The 19,328-nt window shown below is 36.4% G+C and overlaps 1 protein-coding gene across 4 annotated transcripts in view; it reads right to left on the bottom strand.

The window, feature by feature from the left end:
• UNC13C (unc-13 homolog C) overlaps positions 1-19,328 on the bottom strand; it is a 165,428-nt gene that overhangs the window by 7,278 nt on the left and 138,822 nt on the right. For all 4 annotated transcript variants that reach the window (XM_042824602.1, XM_042824603.1, XM_042824605.1 and 1 more), the window contains 5 exons: positions 16,962-17,111; positions 13,927-14,050; positions 11,984-12,040; positions 10,913-10,993; positions 9,832-9,979 (listed from right to left, as the gene is read on the bottom strand). In XM_042824602.1, coding sequence (XP_042680536.1) covers positions 9,832-9,979; positions 10,913-10,993; positions 11,984-12,040; positions 13,927-14,050; positions 16,962-17,111 — 560 coding nt within the window. The remainder of the gene's footprint in view (positions 1-9,831; positions 9,980-10,912; positions 10,994-11,983; positions 12,041-13,926; positions 14,051-16,961; positions 17,112-19,328) is intronic.

Genomic DNA, 19,328 nt, shown 5'->3' with positions numbered 1-19,328 from the left:
TTTTTTTTTTTTTTTTTTTTTTTTTTTTTTTTTTTTTTAACTGTGCAAAGTATTTCCTTGCAAACAGCTGCTAATTGATCCTTTTCTTCCTTTTTCTTAGTGGTATATAATTCACAGCAGTGCTCTAAGCAATACTGCAAATATATATTGGGATCAGTCTTGTGTGCAGTACTGTTTGATATGGTTATAAAGAAATCTGTGTGAAATGTCATAGTTTTATATTGAAAGCAGCTGACGTTAAATGACCCTATAAAATTTGTGCAGCAGAACATCTCAGCTAGTAGAGGCAGCTTCTGATGGAATTCAGAATATGAGCTTTGTTTCCTTTACCAGTACGTCCATTTTGCATGTTTGCTCTCACTGATCTCCTGAACAAACTAAAGTCACAATTCCAGAACATTCACTGTTTGCTTATATCAGTTTTTGTTGGTATTGAGGAACTCTGAAACTTCATTTTGAAGTCTCAGATCTGCCTGCTGTTTTGCATTTTCTCCTTGCTACCAGCCTTTGTCATAGCAGCGATTAATGATTCTGATTGCACTAAAGAAAGGTCCTTTCCTCCTCCTACACTTAAGATCGATTTAACACTAAAAAAATCTAGCCCTGTACCGCAGAGGACAATTGCAGTTTTCTTCCCTTAGTACTGTACTTTAACTCTTTAGAGACTTAACAAATATACGAATAATTCTATTTTATGTTGGAAAACATTACGATTGCTTATCTGCTACTGCTCCAGCTCTAAACTGTGCTTTAGAATTTATTTGCTTCCCAATATAAATGAAGTAAAAGACAACATCCTCACATTGGTGGGTTTTAAAACGATCACCTATGTTCATTTAGACTGCAGTCGTTCCATTGCAACAAAAGGCTGTAAGGTGCCCTTCCTCCAGGTTGCTCCTCAGTGGACAACTGAGTCTAGTCCTTAGCAGGTACCTTTGGAAAAATGGGAACTTGTGGACTCTGGTAGAGAATATCTGACAGAACATAAGGAGGAAAGAGACCCACTTATGTTTTCTGCAGCTAAAGCAGAAACTCATGTACTAAATACTTGTGACCGTATTTTGTGCCCAAATTAAGATGGGATTTGACAAAAACTGTTTTTCTCTTCTGTTCATCTGAAATTTCACAGTTGTCTCATTCTGCATTACCATGCAGGTGTTTGTTACTTGTCTTCAATGGATCTATACTCTGAATTATTCAGGCTATAACTTCCTGCTCTACTGGAGCATCCTGGCTCTCTGATTTCCCGATCTTGCATCCCAAATGAAAGGTGGTCCTTTCTTACTGAGATTTTTCAGCTTTAACTTTATTTGGTAAGTCCTCCTCTGCCTATAATGCCTCCTTCTTCTGTCTGTGGGCAGTTTGTACTTCTGGAGCTAGATGCTCTTTTAAAAACTTCTGGAGTTTTGTGGCTTCCTGATGTTTTCCTCCTCCCGTCTAGTCACAAGAATTGGTGAATTTTGTAGTGCTTTGGCTTCAAAATAGTTAAAGATAATAAGCTAGGCTCTGAAATAGTCTTCAAAAAATATGCTAAAAGGTCTTAAATTTATGATGGTTCACATGTATTTATTTATTTTACTCTGGTTTTCAGGTCTTTATCTCTCTGGGGATTAGAAATCTAGTTTAAAAGAAAAACAACTAGCTACAAGCTAATCATCATGCATGATATGTTTTAAGTACCTGAGACAGAAAAGCTCTCTAAGCACTGGGAGTCAGGCAATAATAACAGCTGAACTAGCAGCATTACTCTGTGGTAACCCTATCCTGCCCCATTTGCCTAACAGGCCTGTTCAGCATAAATCTCACTATTTAATGAAATACTGTACCAAGGTTTTCACCTCGTTTACTGTATAAGGTGTAAGGAAAAAGTTGGACATATCTTCACGGTTCCTCAGAGCGTGATGCTACAGAAATTATATAAGCTGTGAAACCAACACATTAATTAATTTAGGCGTACACTGGGCTTCTTCTGATTAATGCCAAAAACTATGTACATGTAGATCTCTAAAAATAATGACTCCTAATTGTTTCCATGTGAACTACAACAGATGCAAAGAACGCAATGATACATTACTTCTGGAGCAGCCATTATATTTTCCTAAGGTTGTTCTCCTAATTTCTTAGATGATGTATTCAGCTTGGATAGTCATTCTATTGTTTTATTTTTCATTTTTTATTATTCGAAGGCTGAATAATTTGGAAGAAAATCTGGAGTGCCTGTTTTAAAATTTTTTATGTAATGCAAAGAATAAATTAAAGATGAATTCTCTGGATGTAGGAAGCTGAAAGATTTTTTTTTCTGTATATATAGAGAGGAAGAGGGCAATCAGTGAGCATGTTTTTTCTCCTAGTGTACTGTGGAGGAAGATGGCTTACTCCTAATGCAAGAAAGCATGGGACTGGTGAGAGAACGGTTATACTCGTGCTCTCAGTGCACAAATGAAAGAGGAGAAAGATTTCATCTATGCTACTGAATGCGAGATGAAGAAGCAGTGCTGTTTGTGACTATGAAACCACATACAGCGCTTGGCTGTGAGCAGCAAACGCTACTTTATGAGGTCTGAGTAGCTACTGGGCTGATGGTTGCAGGAAGGGCAGAAAGCTTTTAGCTGTTGTTGCACAGTCTGGGAAAGGCTTTTCAGGTAACTTAAGGACGTGTACATTTTACTGTTATTGCCCTGTCCAGGGCTGCATTCTTCATCGCACATGAATTGGTAATGATAACCAGGCTAACTATAAAACATGCTTTGGTTGAATTTAAGCTGTTTTTACAAACTATTGCTAATTGATGACTTATGGGGAGAATTCTTATTTATGTGATGACTGACTTTAAGCAGCCATTCTTTAACCAGGCTTCCACAAAAGGATTGAAAGGATTTAGGAGGTCGTATTTGACTAGAAGACATAAATAATTTATCCTAAGGATTATTTTGTGTGAAGGTATTAAGGTTGACAGAAGATTCTGCAGTGTTTGTACATGTCCCAACTGTTTGAAGCCATGCTATTAAATACGTTCTTACCCGTTTGATATTTTGTAATGTCACATGGTGAAGAATTCTGAGGAAAATAATACAAAGCATGCCATTATAGGTTTAAGCATAAGGTAGTCGTTTGAGCACCAGGCGGGAACCAGCTGCTTCATCTCTGCCTAATATAGGCCATCCTTCTGAATGCATGATGAGAGGGGCTGGAAATCATGTAACCCTGTTATGTCCCTGTGTTTTATTTAGCCCTCTGTGAGTTTGATCAATGAGAAAACATGGATGAACCAGCTTTTGTCTGGGAAGTTCATTTAGCAACACCCAGATGTATCTGTGTGTATCAAGCAGTGCTGCACAGAGGCGTGTAGCCTCTTTATAGGTCTTCATTTGTATTCTACAGACCACTGATGACACTAAAACATCCTTTTTTAAGATGATGACGTATAACTGATGACTGTTACACATTATTAACAAAACATTGATACCTTTTGAATACTTTTTTTCATTTTCTTGAAGTCTTAAGAAAAATTGTAATGTATAAATTACGTATTTAGAAAGGTGCACTTATTTCACTTAAAGAACACCTGAAGAATTTTTCTGTCACAACAGGCTGTCAGGTAAATGCTTTGTAGAAGTAGTTACACTTTACCAGCAGCTCCATTATTTGAACTTTTAAAGTATTAATTTTCTTGTTTCTGAATGCATTTATTTTGCTATAAAGATACACTGCAGTACTTCTGTTAGTTGTAATTCTATAAGCCTCAATATTGTGCTTATTTTTTTCTGTTGTAATTTACTGTCTATTCTTTGTGATCTTAGTCTGAAATTCTGCAGCTTTCCAACTGTAATAAGTGTTTGTAACAGATGTTGCAGCAAAACAGTTTGTGATATTAAGTCCTTTTAGTAAGCAATAATTAATCTTTTTGATCTTGATTCAAGTTCTCTTTTCAAGCACTTTTTTTTTTTTTTATGTAATTTGTTTAGCATGTGATTGAAGCCTCGATTTGAAAATACAATGGATGAAGCAAGGATTGCATTCCATTACATTCCATTGCATTCCATTGCATTGCAGGTTATGGCAGAACTGGAATTGTACAGGAATTAAAGTTCATAATGAAATACCAGAACAATTTTCAAAAATTGATAATGCAGCAGTTTTGAAATGGAAAGGGGCAGGCAAACTTCTCTTTTTCCACATATAAGAACTGCTAAGTTATTTTTTTTCTTTACTGTAGTTTGTGATGATACTTAACTGCTTGTCTAAGCTATTTCAGTTTGTATTAAGTTTACTACTGTCTGTGTTAATTGTTGAATTAGTATTTGAACTTGATTCCATATGTTTAAAGATAACAGGTTCTGCAGAGGAGCACAGTTGCTTGGTATTTGGAAATAATTTCTCTTTATTTTTGAGCAAGTAATTTCCTTCCCAGTGTTGGTGGCTTTGCAAGAGGAGTTATAGTTGTTCATTCCAATTAGATAAATATTTTCCTTTCTACACATAATCATTTCACATCTTCGGATGCTTCTTCCTCTTTCAGCTTTCAGTTGTTTATCATGAGAACAAAGAAATTCAATACAAATCAACTGATGTGAAAGAATACCTTTTTCTGCAGCCATTTAAACACTCAAGTGGGGAATGTAGTATGAGCTCTGTGTTACTAAATGAGTATTGATTTTTCTCCTTAAGCAGTACAAACTCTTTAAAGTCAAGCTAAAAAACATATTGCAGTTCTTTCATCTTTATGGAACTTTTGCAATAGTGCTAGCATTCCCTTTTGAGGCTTATAAAGTGAACCTGTTGTATATGTATAAAAATTATAGTACAATGGGTATTTCTGATATGTACCTGTTGTAGATGCTGGCACCTACAACACTGGCAAAGTAACTCCAAAGTAACTTTGGAGAAATTACTGGTAAGAAACAGGATCAAATTCAGGACACCAGAATATTTGAGGTGAGGTCTTGTTATGTAGTTTACAAAATTAAGATAGCTAATGTATAGTAATGTTAAGCTATCTCTTGTGTGTGTATATATTTATATGTCTTTTTATTTCATGGAAACCTCGGGGCTTTTCTTCATGCTATTCTGTGCTGACTTACTGACCCCCTCATAGCTATCAGCCACTATGGTGGGTTTTAGTCATACAGCACTGAACTCCAAGTCTCGCATCTGAGAAGGGTTTTGCAGTTCAGGCTGGACAGTGTACTGCAGTTCTAGAACTGATTAATGGCTTGGCACAGGTCTATTACGCACATTTGATTATGTTTGGTGGCAAAAGGTGATTAAAAAAAAATAAAATACATATATCTGAGTTTTAGTCTGAATTGATAAAGAAATGTTACCCTATAGCTGAGTTTATAAGAATCAGCTATAGCTGAGTTTATAAGAATCAGGAAGGGGGAGAGGGGGGAAAATATATTAAGGTGTCCAACCCAAAGATGATAATCCCCAGGAGATCAAAGTCCAATGGAAGCGGAATCAGAGCTCTGAACCTCAGGGTGTAGTCTCGTACTGATGCTGAAGATGCGCACTTGGCTATGTTCATATGCTCGTAGTGGAGGTATCAATGATCATATGGTGTGTAAGATACTATCACTCAGGACTTGAAAGGCACATTTCTTCACTAAACTAATATCAGGTCTTCAAAGTCTGTTAGTTCTGTATAGACGTTCTTTTATCTTTTTAACAGAGACCCTGAATGCTACCTGCTTCAGAAAATGGCTTTTGGCAGTGCTAACTCTAGTATCAGGAGAATGTGCTTACAACAGGGTGTCTCGTGCTGCAGTTACCTGATATTGCACCTGAGTTTCAGAAAAGTGTAACAATTTCTTTAGCAGTTTCTATTTTGTTGCATGTTAAACTGTAGAAGTGTTTCTACCAACCAATAATTTATTTGCAAAAGAGAATACCGCTCTATTAGTCTTGCGTTTGGGAGTTGAGATTGAAGTAGTTTAGATGCTGGCAGGTTTTGTTCATTTTTCTGGAAATAGAATTCCTTAAAAAAAAAAAAAAATAAATTGTTTATGCTATGGGGCAAATGTAGGTAATTATCTCCCTCCTTATCTTATTAATACCAATGTTAAAATTCATAATAATCTGAATCTCAGTAGTATTCAATTTCCAAACATGTGAAAGCATGTGGCAGGTGTGAGATAGCAGCATAGATGTAGTTAGAGAAATCGCTCTCTCCTCTTGTGCCACGCAGAAATACAGATGTTTCATAAGGTAGCATCTGACAGAATTTAAGATATGCCAGTATGCTGATCTTGGTATCTGTACATCTAACAAAGTTGCTTCAGAAAACATTTTCATTTTCCATTTTCATGGTGTAGTTATAGACTTGTTTTCACAACATTGAGTGAGGACTGAATTTATGATATTTATCTCAATAATCCCATAAAATAGTGAATATATATATTTTATATATATTATATTATATATATTATATATATATAAATATATACTGAGATATCATTAGCTATTCAAAAAGCTGCTGCTGCTTTGTGCTCAGAATTGTCTCATTGTTTTGAGTATGCTCTTGAGGTTATAGAAGCGCCTTGAAAAGGAAAATCCATCAGATTAAGATTGTGGGAGTTAATTTATTTGTCTCACTTTCTTGATAGTTTGCTTTTAAAGCATGGATTAGTAACAATCTAGTCTTGTGGCATATTTGGAGACAGCAATAAGGAAAGAGTTTAGCTTTCAAGTACTTCGTGAAGTACATGGAAAACATATGAATAACTACAAATATCACTGGGTGGTTATTCTGCAAATTAGGAATGTTTTTATTAGTATTGCCCATAGGAACCTTGTTTCCAGGAAGCTCTTTAGGAATGTGTAGACACAAAGAGTTGAAATCAAAACTATAGATTCTTGTTCAGAATTGGTGCAAAAGCATGCTTATTGGTTGGTGTATTTGAATGTTCCTACTGAATTTAATAACCCTGCATATCACAGAAGATAATATCAGGTGCCAGAGCATACGAATTTAACATAAGTCTAATTAAAAGTCTAATTTCTGCTTCTTGTACTGATTGAATGTTTTTTTTTTTCCTGAGAATCATGCAACTTCATCATGGCAAGTGGAGAAAAAATTATCTGTGGTTAAAAGGTAAGCCTCATTTTTATTCACTTATAGTTTAGTGATAGTGTACAGTAAATACTGAGAGGGCACAGTGAGTGTGATCAGTGTGCATAAATTATTGAGGGGCTGGATGTTATTTTGAAAATGCTTTATTACTGTATTGAAATCAGATCTAAAAGCAGTCATGGATTTTTAAAGAAGAAACACTTCTCAAACAGCTATTCTCACGTGACAGTTGTGCATTTCTAGTATAACTATTGTGGGCAGAGGTGTTATTTTCATTGTAATGGATGTCTCTCCAGGATGAGTTGTCATAGTGTAACACTTGTTATTTCTGGAGCTACTTATGTATTTTTATTTTGTAGTTGGTAGATGACCAGTGAGTGTGTTTCCTTTTACAGAGGTCATATTTAAGTTAAATTGAAACACAGCTGTATGTAAAGAGAAAAGGCAACACTTAACATGTTGGCGATGGTGCTGGAGCTTGTAAAGGCTGGTTCAGCAGGGACTAGAAAAATAGTTGACTCTTGTATATTGATATTGACAGTAGAGTTCTTATCATCAATTTTCTCTAGCCATCTAATGCTGGGTGGCAGATAGCAGGATCTGACTGCAAGAAATGCTTCAGGAAAGAATCACTGGCTATACTGTGAATGTTAGTAGATAACTAGATTTTAGCTTCATTGATTAGATTAAAATGTATCCCTTGCATCACATATTGCAATGTGTATTTAATAGGTAGATTGATAGTATGCAAATGAATAGATGGTAGAATATGTCTTTCACCTCAGGTATGTGCATGAGTTATTAGAGGTAAATTGCAAGTCCACTCTTGCACTGTTACCATGGAACTTCTGCATGAAAATTATGATGAACCAGCTGAACTTCTCTCTAGCATTTTAATTTTATATACAATTTCAGTTTCTAATTTGCACAAAGGCTCATTCATTGTAACTGCATGGTAATGGTACAGCTACAGTTGTGAGACTGGAAGTTGTTATAGATACATTTGTTAGTTCTTTTAATGAAATGTTAAAAGATGATGAAAAGCTTTGAGTTGCTTTTCCTTAGCTTTCATTCCCAGTGGCTATATCTTTAATAACACTGGTGTGCAAATACAGACCTGTATAGAAATGAACACAGACCTGAGAGAGAAACCGGGATGAAAATCAGAAAATTTATGTTTGCCATTCAGAGATCATAAAGGATATCTTAGCTTATGTAGCTTATGGCTACAACCTGGATAATTTCCTTTTGTTACAATGAAAATGCAAGAGAAAAAGCAAAACATATTAGTGATTAATAATGTTCAGCCTAAATCCATATTGTTAATCATTTCTGAAAGGGGGAAAAATGTCTACTCCTTATAACTGAGAAAATAGCTGTAAAACTTTATATGAATTATTAACAAAGATCCTCAGTCTAATATGGGAGTTGTCCAGAAACTCATTCTTTATAATTAATCTTTGAGGCCAGCTGCAAAGTAAGTGTTTCTTGCTTTTTATAATGTGACATAATGTGTGTCGGAGGTGAAAGCAATCAATTTCTAGCTTAGCTATGCAATTAAAACTTCTACAGTTCTAATGAGCAGGAGCAGGGCAGATATGTCTGTATGATCAAACTGCATTATTTGTCGAAGTTGCTAAATGGCAGTCTGTTTTAAAAGATGTGCATTGCATTTAAAAATTGCAAAACTTTACACTTCCTAAACTGTTGGTTTGGAATATAATGCATGTTATCCATATAAAACCAGTTCCTATATGTACTGTAGAGGTATGAAAACACTAACCTATACCAATACTGAAAAAGGTAAATAATTGCTTCTTTTTGACAGAAAGAAAGTATCTTTGCCTAAAAGAACAACCTAAACACTTTTCCTCTTATTGAAATTTAAGTCCTCTTCTGCAAATACACCATTAATGAATGGTATGTGTATGTTTCAGGTTTTTAGGGTGCACTACACCAAATTTCCAGAGCAGAAAACAGGAGCTTCTACGCTGGTGACAATCAGATTTCACAGTTAACTTGATACAACATCCTTTCACATTTGCTGCCTTTTGGGAGGGGGCCAGAACTGACCTTTGATAAGCAGGCATGGAAAATGATGTGATGTTCTCAGCAGAATGGTTTTAAGTCTATATTCTGAAATGTGCATGCACACAATTAGGCAGGATAATGCTGTACTGTTAGCCTCCTGAAACCTTCTACTCTTTTGGAAGCCATAGATGGCCTTCTAGAGGGAGAAGTGAGGGTTCGTAATACAGAATCATTGTACTACAGTAAGGCCTCATTACTTACTTACAGTCCCTCGTTCTTAATTCAAAAAGGAAACCTTAAGGGATATGCCATGCTTTTTTGCAATTACCTGAGGTAACTAATTAATAGCAATCAGTTCTGCAAGATACTAATATACTCTTTGAATTTGTTCTGTTTATGGAATTATAACATTCACTCTGCTATGTCCTTTGTAACCCTGCCTGCATATGGAGTGCTTCTGTAAATAACCTTGATATGCAGTGGTCATGTAGAGCTATGGGATCTAGTCACAAGTGACAGTCTTTGCTTAATTGATCATGTGATGATAGCTACAGATCATAATCAAACCTCCACTGTTTGAAATCAGTGATTGATGTAGGATAACATCACATGGGCAGATTTGTGGCAATAAATTCTAAAATACTGGTGTTTGGAGACTGTGATTAAATGTTCTAAATGACTGGTTGCTAAAGTTTGATAGATCTGCATTTTTCTTAAAGATTACTTACTTTGAGACTTCTGCGTGTCTATGAATTTCTTTATCAAGGCATCAGTAGTTTGCGTGTAAAGACTAAGAGCATATTTCAGAGAGTGTAGGTCTGGGCTCTTTTCCAGGAAGTTCTTTTTCAGCCCACTTCCTCCAGCATGGAAGTATTGCTAAAAAGTATTAAAAAAAAAAAAAGTAAAATTCCAACTTGCCTTTAAAAATAACATTGGCAGAGCCAGTTAGATTTGTGATTGTTGCAATGAATTATTATCATTTCTACAATTGTTTTTCTTTCTGAAAGTAAAAATTTAAGATTTCTGGGAAAAATTACATGTGTAAGGTTCTTTTAGGTTGTAGAGTATGGAATTAGTTTTTAACTTTTTTCTATCTAAAAAAATATGTAAAACTAAGGCACAGTTTACACCACAAGTAAGGAATATATTCTTAAAAGTCAGTCACACTGACAAGTGAAGTGTGCAAACACAAGTAGAATGTCACCAATATGGAAATCAATGCTGCGGTCTCAGTCAAAACTTGACAAATGTAAGTCACATTGAATGGTATTTTTACTTTGTAAATTTCCTACACACAGTTCTTGCAAAAAAACAAACAAACAAACAAAAACCTGCAAAATGGAAACTAGACTAGAATGATATAATGAATGAAAATCATCTCTAAGTTCAGACAATAAGATAGAAGAGATAATCGAGGCCAGAAAGAGTTTCATTTTTGGTAACCTATTTGCTAAGATTTATTTATTTATTTATTTTTTTAAAAAATGATAATATGTTACACTTAAGGTAAAAGATTATCCTTTTATTTTACTCTCTCCTAAACAGCAATACAGTTAAAATATAATAGATTATGTTTGTAAGTTGCTCAGTAAGTTAATTTTGGGTTGAATAATTTTTATAGCTGTTGCCGCAATCAGACTACCTGACGTTTGCTTTCAAGTCACTATGAAGAGCTTAGGATCAAATGGCTCTTGCTATATTACAGTAATCTTCACGGTTCTAGGAGACCATTCTACATTGGAATCTACTGTTATGTAATTACATACTTGTTCATTCCAACACTGAATGGAAAAACATGTAAAGCTGTACCTTTATAGTAGCTAGTGCTACTTCCATTATTGCGCACTGCCTCAGTGTCAGGCTTTTGGCATCATCTCGAATCACATGGTCCTGCAAAAGGAGTTAAGAACGTAGCTCATTATGAAAGAGAGACAGCATTGTGGCCTGTCTAACTTTGGAAAAGCAGAACTTCCAAGTACTCTCCAAACTTCCATGTTTAACAGGGATTAATTCAACTTCAGGATTATTTTAGAACAAATTATAACCTAAAACAATTGTGCTGTTCCTTGAAAACATAGACTGTAGGGGAAAAGATCCAATTCTCAATACTCAATACCTGTATCACTTTCTTTAATTACTGGAATATTTTTGTGTTCTGTGAGACAGGTGAATAGGTTTCAAGTTCAAAAAATTATATTCAATGTTACTGAAACAATTCATCGTATTAAAAAAACTTGAAATGTTAACTAATGTTGGTTAATGCCCCATATTAAAAAGGGTTCTTACTACAAAACCGGTTAAATAGTCATAAAGAAACTACATGCCTGTGAACTTCATCTGAAGTGAAGTTGGGAAAACTGATTAGTAAACAACTGACATTAGTATCACACATCTAAGGTCTCTGTGACATGACAATATGGACTTCAGTGATGTGGTGCCGATGAGTTTATTGCAGAGGCATAAGTAGGTCCTTTTTCAAGGCCTATTTTCAGTAATATGCAGAACAAATATACAAGTACTCATATCTTTTCTTAAAACTGCTTCCAGAAGTTCTAGAAGGGAACTGTTCCAGCAGGGAACATAGAAATCTCAATTTGTTATTCTGTGATATTTAATGCATACAAGGCCAAGTTGTGCAGCATGGGAGTTGTATCATCTTGACCCAGCTAGTGATCATCACTTTATCACACAAGCATATCATCATTTATTCTTAATCTATTTGGATAAGACTGTAAAATCATTAGTAGTCTATGAACAGCTACTGCAACATTCAAGTTTACTACAGTAAATAAGAGTAAGAATTTTGGCCTCACAGTCACCAATATTTCATCTGGTTTTCTGTTAGAGCAAGCCATTCACTGCTTCATTTGGCTACGTTACCTTGAGTTTTGAGAGTTGTCCAAGATCTTTGGCTGCACTAAATATCATCTGGGGCCCCTGCAATCACATTGAAAGTTCAGGAACCAGAATCAATACAGTGTAGTTGCTTTGTATGTCCACAGATCTTGCTTTCTGCTAGGATGTTAGCCAAAATCACTGTTTTGCAAAGCTAAATGAAAACTTAAATTACACAGAAGACATATTTATAATTTTGATAAGAAGTAGCTGAATCCCTTCAGCATGATACTTGATACAAATAGTGACTTTCTGTTAGCAGTTTCTTCTGCTTCTGTCTGCTATCTAATTTTGTCTAATATTTTTAAACTAAAGCTGGGATTATTTTATGCAGTGTGTCAGTGTCAATATGTCCATAAGTAAGTGCTATGCTAATGTAGATAATCGCAATGGAAGGGAACAAACTGAAGAACCTGCAAAAGCTTAACTCAGAGTTAAAGTGAAATCCTTACTGTGAAACACATAAGATAATGATCTAGCATCATGCCAAAGCTACTTTTTTAAGGGTACTGTACTGTTGTGAATTTAAACCTGTATTATTACAAAGCCAAATGCTGGCGTGATACCAAACTAACTCTTGTTAGTCACTAACTCTTTGCATGAAATAAACAGTATCCTACTACAATTTTATGATCACAATTTTATCACAAGTACTCCAGGAAACATAATAAATATTGTGGTTACTTGGCAGCTGAACAGGACATAGCTCTGGATGTCTGGTTTCCAGTACAAATTACATGGTGTAATATAAAGCAATTTTTCATTTTCTGTTCCTAAAGGTTTCTGTTTCCAGATCTTGTTTCACTGTACATATGCAATATAGGATTACAACTATAGAGCTACACCTCAATTTTTCATTATTTATTAGTAGGGAGAATAGAAAGGTAAATGAGAGAATTAAAAAATAAACTCTAGTTTCTGAATACCTTTCACCTTCAGAGAGAGAGTAATACTCAAGTCTGCAAAAGGGAAAATCTCTTTTACAGTATCCTACCTTTCACTGATTTTAACTGTGTACTCACTTGTATCTAGAAGTAGCAAAACAAATGGAACAGTCTCTGCCTTTGCCAGTCTGCTTCTGCACTACTCCTCCTCTGTTCTGTGTTCCAGATGTCCACCCACAGCTTAATAAAGTATCAGTTTGCTAAACAAACTGTTCTGAAATGGGATGTAACTAGCATCACAAGTTACTGCTTGGTGTGATTCTTAACATCAGTGAAGACAACAGCAGTGCTCACAAATTGCAAAAGATAAACAGAAATGTGAGTTCAGGTGGCAGTGAGAGGTTCTTTTTGCTGTAGTTAGTGGACAAATAATTAATTTTTAAATAGAGGTCAATTTTCAAGCTGTTCAGGGGAAATGTGTCCAAAAATGTTGTTTTATAATCCTAACTAACTGATACATCCTGTTACCCCAGTGGGCTTACTCAGCCTTAGATTGGTAATTCTGCATTCTAGGCAACTGATTAAGAAGAGTAGCAAAAAAACTCCTCAACACTGAACCATACTGTTCTGTGATTCATTGTGTAACAACTGGTGTTGCATAAAGCAAACAAACAATAGCAAAACTCCTGTTTGAAAATGTTTCCACATTTAAGCACTGCTTATACAGAAGTAAAAAAGTTTTGCACTGAAATTTTAGAAAAGCAAATTCAAAATATCTGAAATAAAAAGTTGACATAGCCAGTGAAAGACAGCCCTGTTTCTGATTGTGCACATGTAATAACTGCTGAATTTGTTAATAAACAGAGGCCTGGCTGGGCTGGTGGAATCAGCTTTACTCCAAAATTACTAAAAGCTTATATTTAACTTCTACCTTAGCACAATCTTCCCATACCATGTTAAATCCACCCCCTCCCCCTCCCCGCCCTTCAGCAATTAGATTTCATACTGATTTATTGGAACCCTTTATATACTGCATACACTTACAGTTTGGTCTGTCAGCGGTGGAAGTACAATTTGTTTTTCTATTCTGTTCAAGACTATCTTCCATAGCTCTTTTAGAACCCTTTTCAGGACTGTCTTCTCACAGATTTTTGCAGAGAGGCTTAAACTGGAACAAAAGAAAACTTGAACAGGTCTCCAAAACCAGCATTAAGACTTCAGAGGTGCTGTGTTGCTGTATCTTCAGATTAATGGCCATTGTGGTTAAGCATTTCTGTACCAAGAATTGTTTCTCAAAAGTTTAGTTATTTCATACTTTTATAAATAAATACTTTTGGTTAATAGAAGGTTTTCTGGATTCGTGTAAATCCAGACTACCCTTTTTATTGCTTAATATATTACCAGTATGTATTGACTGAAAATGCACATGTGCAATGACGTGTAAGATTTGATGGGTGAAATGATTTAACACCTCTTAAGTCCCTAGCTTTATGTTTTGACATACAATGTTGAGCCCTAAAGTACAAAAGAAAGAAAGGTTGTTCTGTGTATACAGTTTGACACAGGACAAGATGTTGTTCTGATACAAATCCAGGGCTACCACTTGGCAGCATTAATTTCTACATCTCAGCATACCTGTGCAATCATACTGTCTATTACTTAGATGGTCAAGCTAAGTTTTTAGAGGCTTTGCATCTTTGAGTACATTTGTCTCTTTAAGAATATGGTCTGAAACTATCATATATGATGATACCATCGTGAGTATTTTCACGAATAAAGTGCAGCAGTTCATAGGCGTAAGAAAACATTTGAAAACTATACATTGCAAACATGGGTGAATTTTCACAGAACAATTTCTGATCTGATCACATTAAAAAGAATTGCTGTAAAGTCATTAGATATATCAAATCATCAAATCACTAGCAAGTATGTAATTAAAAGAATTACGAAATTACTAAAAACTAAATCATATTAATAAATGTTTATAATCTTATTGTATATATAGCCCTCTACTAGCACATAACCCTCAACTAAATTAGCTTGTAGAGCTGGGTAGATTGCCAAAAGTAAAAGGCTAACATATAAATTTATAAGCTACAATTTTTTTTTGCCAAGTCAGGAAATTGTGTGCTGTCCTCAACAGTATTACAGCAATAGTCAACTCTTATCATAAACACTTTAAATAAGTCCTTGCCCATTGCCTTTTGGCAATGAAATTCACATAAAACTCACATAACTTGTAAAGCCCTCAAAAATGAAGCCTAGAAGATAGAAACCCTGAAATACAAATCTATATCTCTTTTAATTCCCTCCCCCACCCTTTGTGGTCCACTTTATATTTTGGCTATGCATATTACAATTGGGAGCAGTGATTTCCAGTCATGACTACAAGACAGCAACCCCATCTGTCCCATTTTTAGTAACTGTTAAGTAGGAACCTTACTACTTAACAGAGAGAGAAAAGCCAGTTCTAAATGTATTCTTAAATCAGTGTTTGATTCAGCTCTTACTAGTAACCCAGAGAAGTATTTTGGAATCCCAGTCGCTGCCTTGAGCATAGAGCTCCACAAATAATGGAAACAGACTAACTTCCAGTGCAGAAAACAAAGAAACACTCCTTGCTGCTGTACATATGTTCTTTTAACAGGGCAGAGATCATGCAGAGCTGGTCAGAGCAAAAAAAAATGTTCAGGGATGAGAGAGTGCAGAGCCTGAGAAGAAACAGACCCCAGAGGCTGGCAGGAATACTGAACCTGTTCTGCTGCCTCAGCCTCTCCAGACAAGGACTTTACAGGATAGACTTAGCAGGCATCCTACAAACAAGGGCTTTTTATCTCACATAATGACTTCTGGAAGCCACTGGCTTCCTTGTGCCCGTTCTTTGCTCGGCGCCTTCCTCAAATCTTCTCAGCACAGCTCCAACTTTAACACCAATTCTATCCAACCAATTCCTCCTGGTTATGCTTCTTGTTCTACTTTACTTTAAGCAAGAATGATACTCACTCCTAAGCACACCTTTTTCCACCTTCACTTTGAAAATTTCTGCCTTGGAGAAATATACATAAAGAACCTAAGTGTTAAAAGGGTAACTAACTAACTCCTATGCTTAACGGTTCACGTGTACTTATGCAACACAGGATATGAAGCTCAGGATCAGTGTCATGTTGCTTGGTCTCTAGGCCACTGCTGTTTCACAAATGCTAGTAATATGTAGAATCACGGAATTTTAGGGGTTGGAAGGGACTTCTGAAGATCCACCAGTCCAAGCCCTCTGCTAAAGCAGGTTCCCTGGAGCAGGTTACACACGAAAGCATCCAGGTAGGTTTTAAATGTCTCCAGAGAAGGAGAATCCACCACCTCTCTGAGCAGCCTCTTCCAATGCTCTGTAAACCTCTCAGGAAAGAAGTTTCCTTCTTTCCTCTGAACTTTCCTCTTGTTCATATGGAACTTTCTATGCTCCAGTTTGAGTCTGTTATGACCAAGGACAGCAGGGTGCTTACAGACAGCTCAGGCACGTGCCTTTCTGAACAGCTGATCCTGTCACTACTGGACGGTGAGGAAAAGAGACATGCTTACTCTCAGGGCCAATGTGAATTTGTGGCATTATTTGAAAATCTAGTTCTTTAATAAGTGAAAAATAAAAGTATAAAAATTAAGCTATTCTGTAAATCTTTCAATAGTGGCTAAGCTTTTAACATTGTGGAAGTACTTATAAATAAGCAGGAGACCCTGGGTGCCAGCCTAGTCAACATGCTAAGACATTTCAAGATAGAGAATATACTCTGTTCAGCACAATTTTCGTTACACAACTGCTCATGGAGCACAGAGCAGACACTAGCTCTGTTACAGTGCCTCAGAACACGACTAGAAATAGACATATATATATTATTTATGGGAAAGTTTCTTAGTGTAAATAAACATGGTAAGTATAGCATCCTGTCCACACGTGAACTACAAATATTAAAAATACTGCAAACAGTTTCTAGTATTATCCATGCTTCAGGGTACGGCCAAGTATATATCCTCGACTAGCGTGATATTTCTAACATGCCACACACACATTAATGTGTCACACTTACGTTTTGTCCAGGAAATCCATGAGAGGCCGAAGTACAATCTCTGCATCAATGGCTGCGCTGTTCTTATTGGCTGCTGCAGTCCCATTTCCTCTCATTTGACTGAGTTCAGTGCTCATTTGTCTTATGCAATCTTCTATAATAGATTGGAAACTATAGGAGAAAGGGAATAAAAAAAAAAGAGAATGGAAGAATTCTGGGAGAGAAGACAAGACAGTAAACTACTCTAAGGAACCTACGTTAGCAGGGAGGTTGGACTGGATGATCTCCAAAGATTCCTTCCAACTCCTACTGTTCTGTGATTTACCTTTTTGTATCAGGTTCTTCAACAAGAATCTTTTTTCTACAGTGAAAATGAATATTTTCCCAAACACAACATACTTCAGGTGCTACAGTCTGAAAACTCCACCTCCTGTGCATTGCGTAATTAATGCAACTATTGTTTTGATTTATTTCTCTTGTTTCAGTTCTGTCATTATGCTTTTCATGCCCTTGTGGTGATGTTAAGTAGTTATTTTCTGTAAGCAATAGATGTATTAGAATCTGCAATTTAGGATACGGCAGACTACAAGCTGGCAACAACTCCAGTTTTTTTTTTTTTTTTTTAATGGCTAATATGAAACAAGCTTTGATATTTTTCTTGAGGACAAGTAGAAAACCTCTGTTGATTTTGCCCTACTTGGCTCACTTGGACATTTTCCTAGGTTTCACACAGTCAGTACTACCAGAAACTTTACTTCTTTGCAGCAAGTTGGCACAGCTGAAACATTTAAACTGTTTAAAATCACAGAATCACAGAATCACAGAATCACCCGGGTTGGAAGGGACCTCAAGGATCATGTAGTTCCAACCCCCCTGCCTAGCAGGGCCACCAAACACACACATTCAGATCAGGTTGCCCAGGACCCCGTCCAACCTGGCCTTAAACACATCCAAGGACGGGGCATCCACAACCTCCCTGGGCAGCCCGTTCCAGGGCCTAACCACTCTCCTTGTATAGAACTTCCCCCTAACATCCAACCTAAATCTTCCCTCCTTCAACTTCGATCCATTTCCCCTAGTCCTGCTGTTGTCAGCCCTTTTGAAGAGTTTACTCCCCTCGTGGGTGTAGGTTCCCTTCAGGTATTGATAGGCTGCAATGAGGTCACCCCGCAGCCTTCTCTTCTCCAGGCTGAACAAGCCCAACTCCCTCAGCCTGTCCTCATAGGGGAGGTGCTCCAGCCCCCTGATCATCTTAGTCGCCCTCCTCTGGACCCTTTCCAAAATCTCAATGTCTTTCTTGTACTGAGCATCTGTTAACACATCATCTGTTAACAAAAAAAAAACCAACAACATTTAGAAGTTGATACAGACATCTTTTGAAATAATCTTTTCTACTTGAAGGTATGTGTGAACAAGTTGTTGCTCCTCAAGTTTGGGTCATTTCAGCTTATGTGCAAATCATTCAGTTTCCTAATCAATGTAGTAGACAAATCTGGGTTATATTCTAGTATCACTGATGTGATGCAGGCTTCAGTCAATACATTTAAACACTGCAGAACAACAGTTACTCAGAATCAGCAGTTCAGAGGCTGAATAAGGCCTTTGCACATGTAGTAATTTGTTTTAGAATTAGTTTGTGAACAGAACTGCAAAACAGAGGCCATAAATATATTGAGCATTTAAACGGGAAAAGATAAATGGCAAAGATGAACTATAAACCTGCTATTGAAGCTGCTCATGTAAATACTTGGGACCAGTCCCTCCAATAGAAACAGACATTTTTTTTTTAGATTACAGCACTAATCACTCTCTGTTAAATTCTTTTCTAATTCGAAGCAAAAATAACTTGCAGTTTCTCATAGCAGAGGTGCACTACTGATGCAGGACCACGCTCATTCAAGAGTTCACACTGAGTAATCAAAGATTTTGAGAACTAGTCTCTGTCTGTCTACAGAGCCATGGGTCTGCCCAATTACAGTGACCATTTGAAGCAGGCTCAGCACAGGCAGATATCTCTGGTTTTCACAGACCATGTAGAAAAAGTTTTCAGTTTTGGGGGTAACATGAACATGGCCAGAGAGAAAAGTTTAACATAGCATCACGCAAGCACAGACCAGCACTTTCTGTTTTCTAAAATGCAGAACCAAATTTCAGAGCCTCACTTCTGTAACACATTTATGCCCACAGATCGTTTTCACTTTTCTTTGCAGAGAGGTTACCACTGCATGTGTCAGTGTCTGACACACACACACACACACACAAATGCACACTACTTGATCAGGATAGGAATGAACTGTATCTCAGGAAGTACAAACAGCTGTCAAGACAGGCAATGAGGCAGGCTTATGAACAGAAATATGTCTCTAAGATTTGAAGTAAAGTAAGTGA

Source organism: Centrocercus urophasianus, unplaced genomic scaffold, assembly GCF_019232065.1.
Source record: "Centrocercus urophasianus isolate 14NV4802_14NV808 unplaced genomic scaffold, USGS_Curo_1.0 seq_23, whole genome shotgun sequence".
Taxonomy (NCBI): domain Eukaryota; kingdom Metazoa; phylum Chordata; class Aves; order Galliformes; family Phasianidae; genus Centrocercus; species Centrocercus urophasianus.
This window is presented reverse-complemented; position numbering and strand designations above follow the sequence as displayed.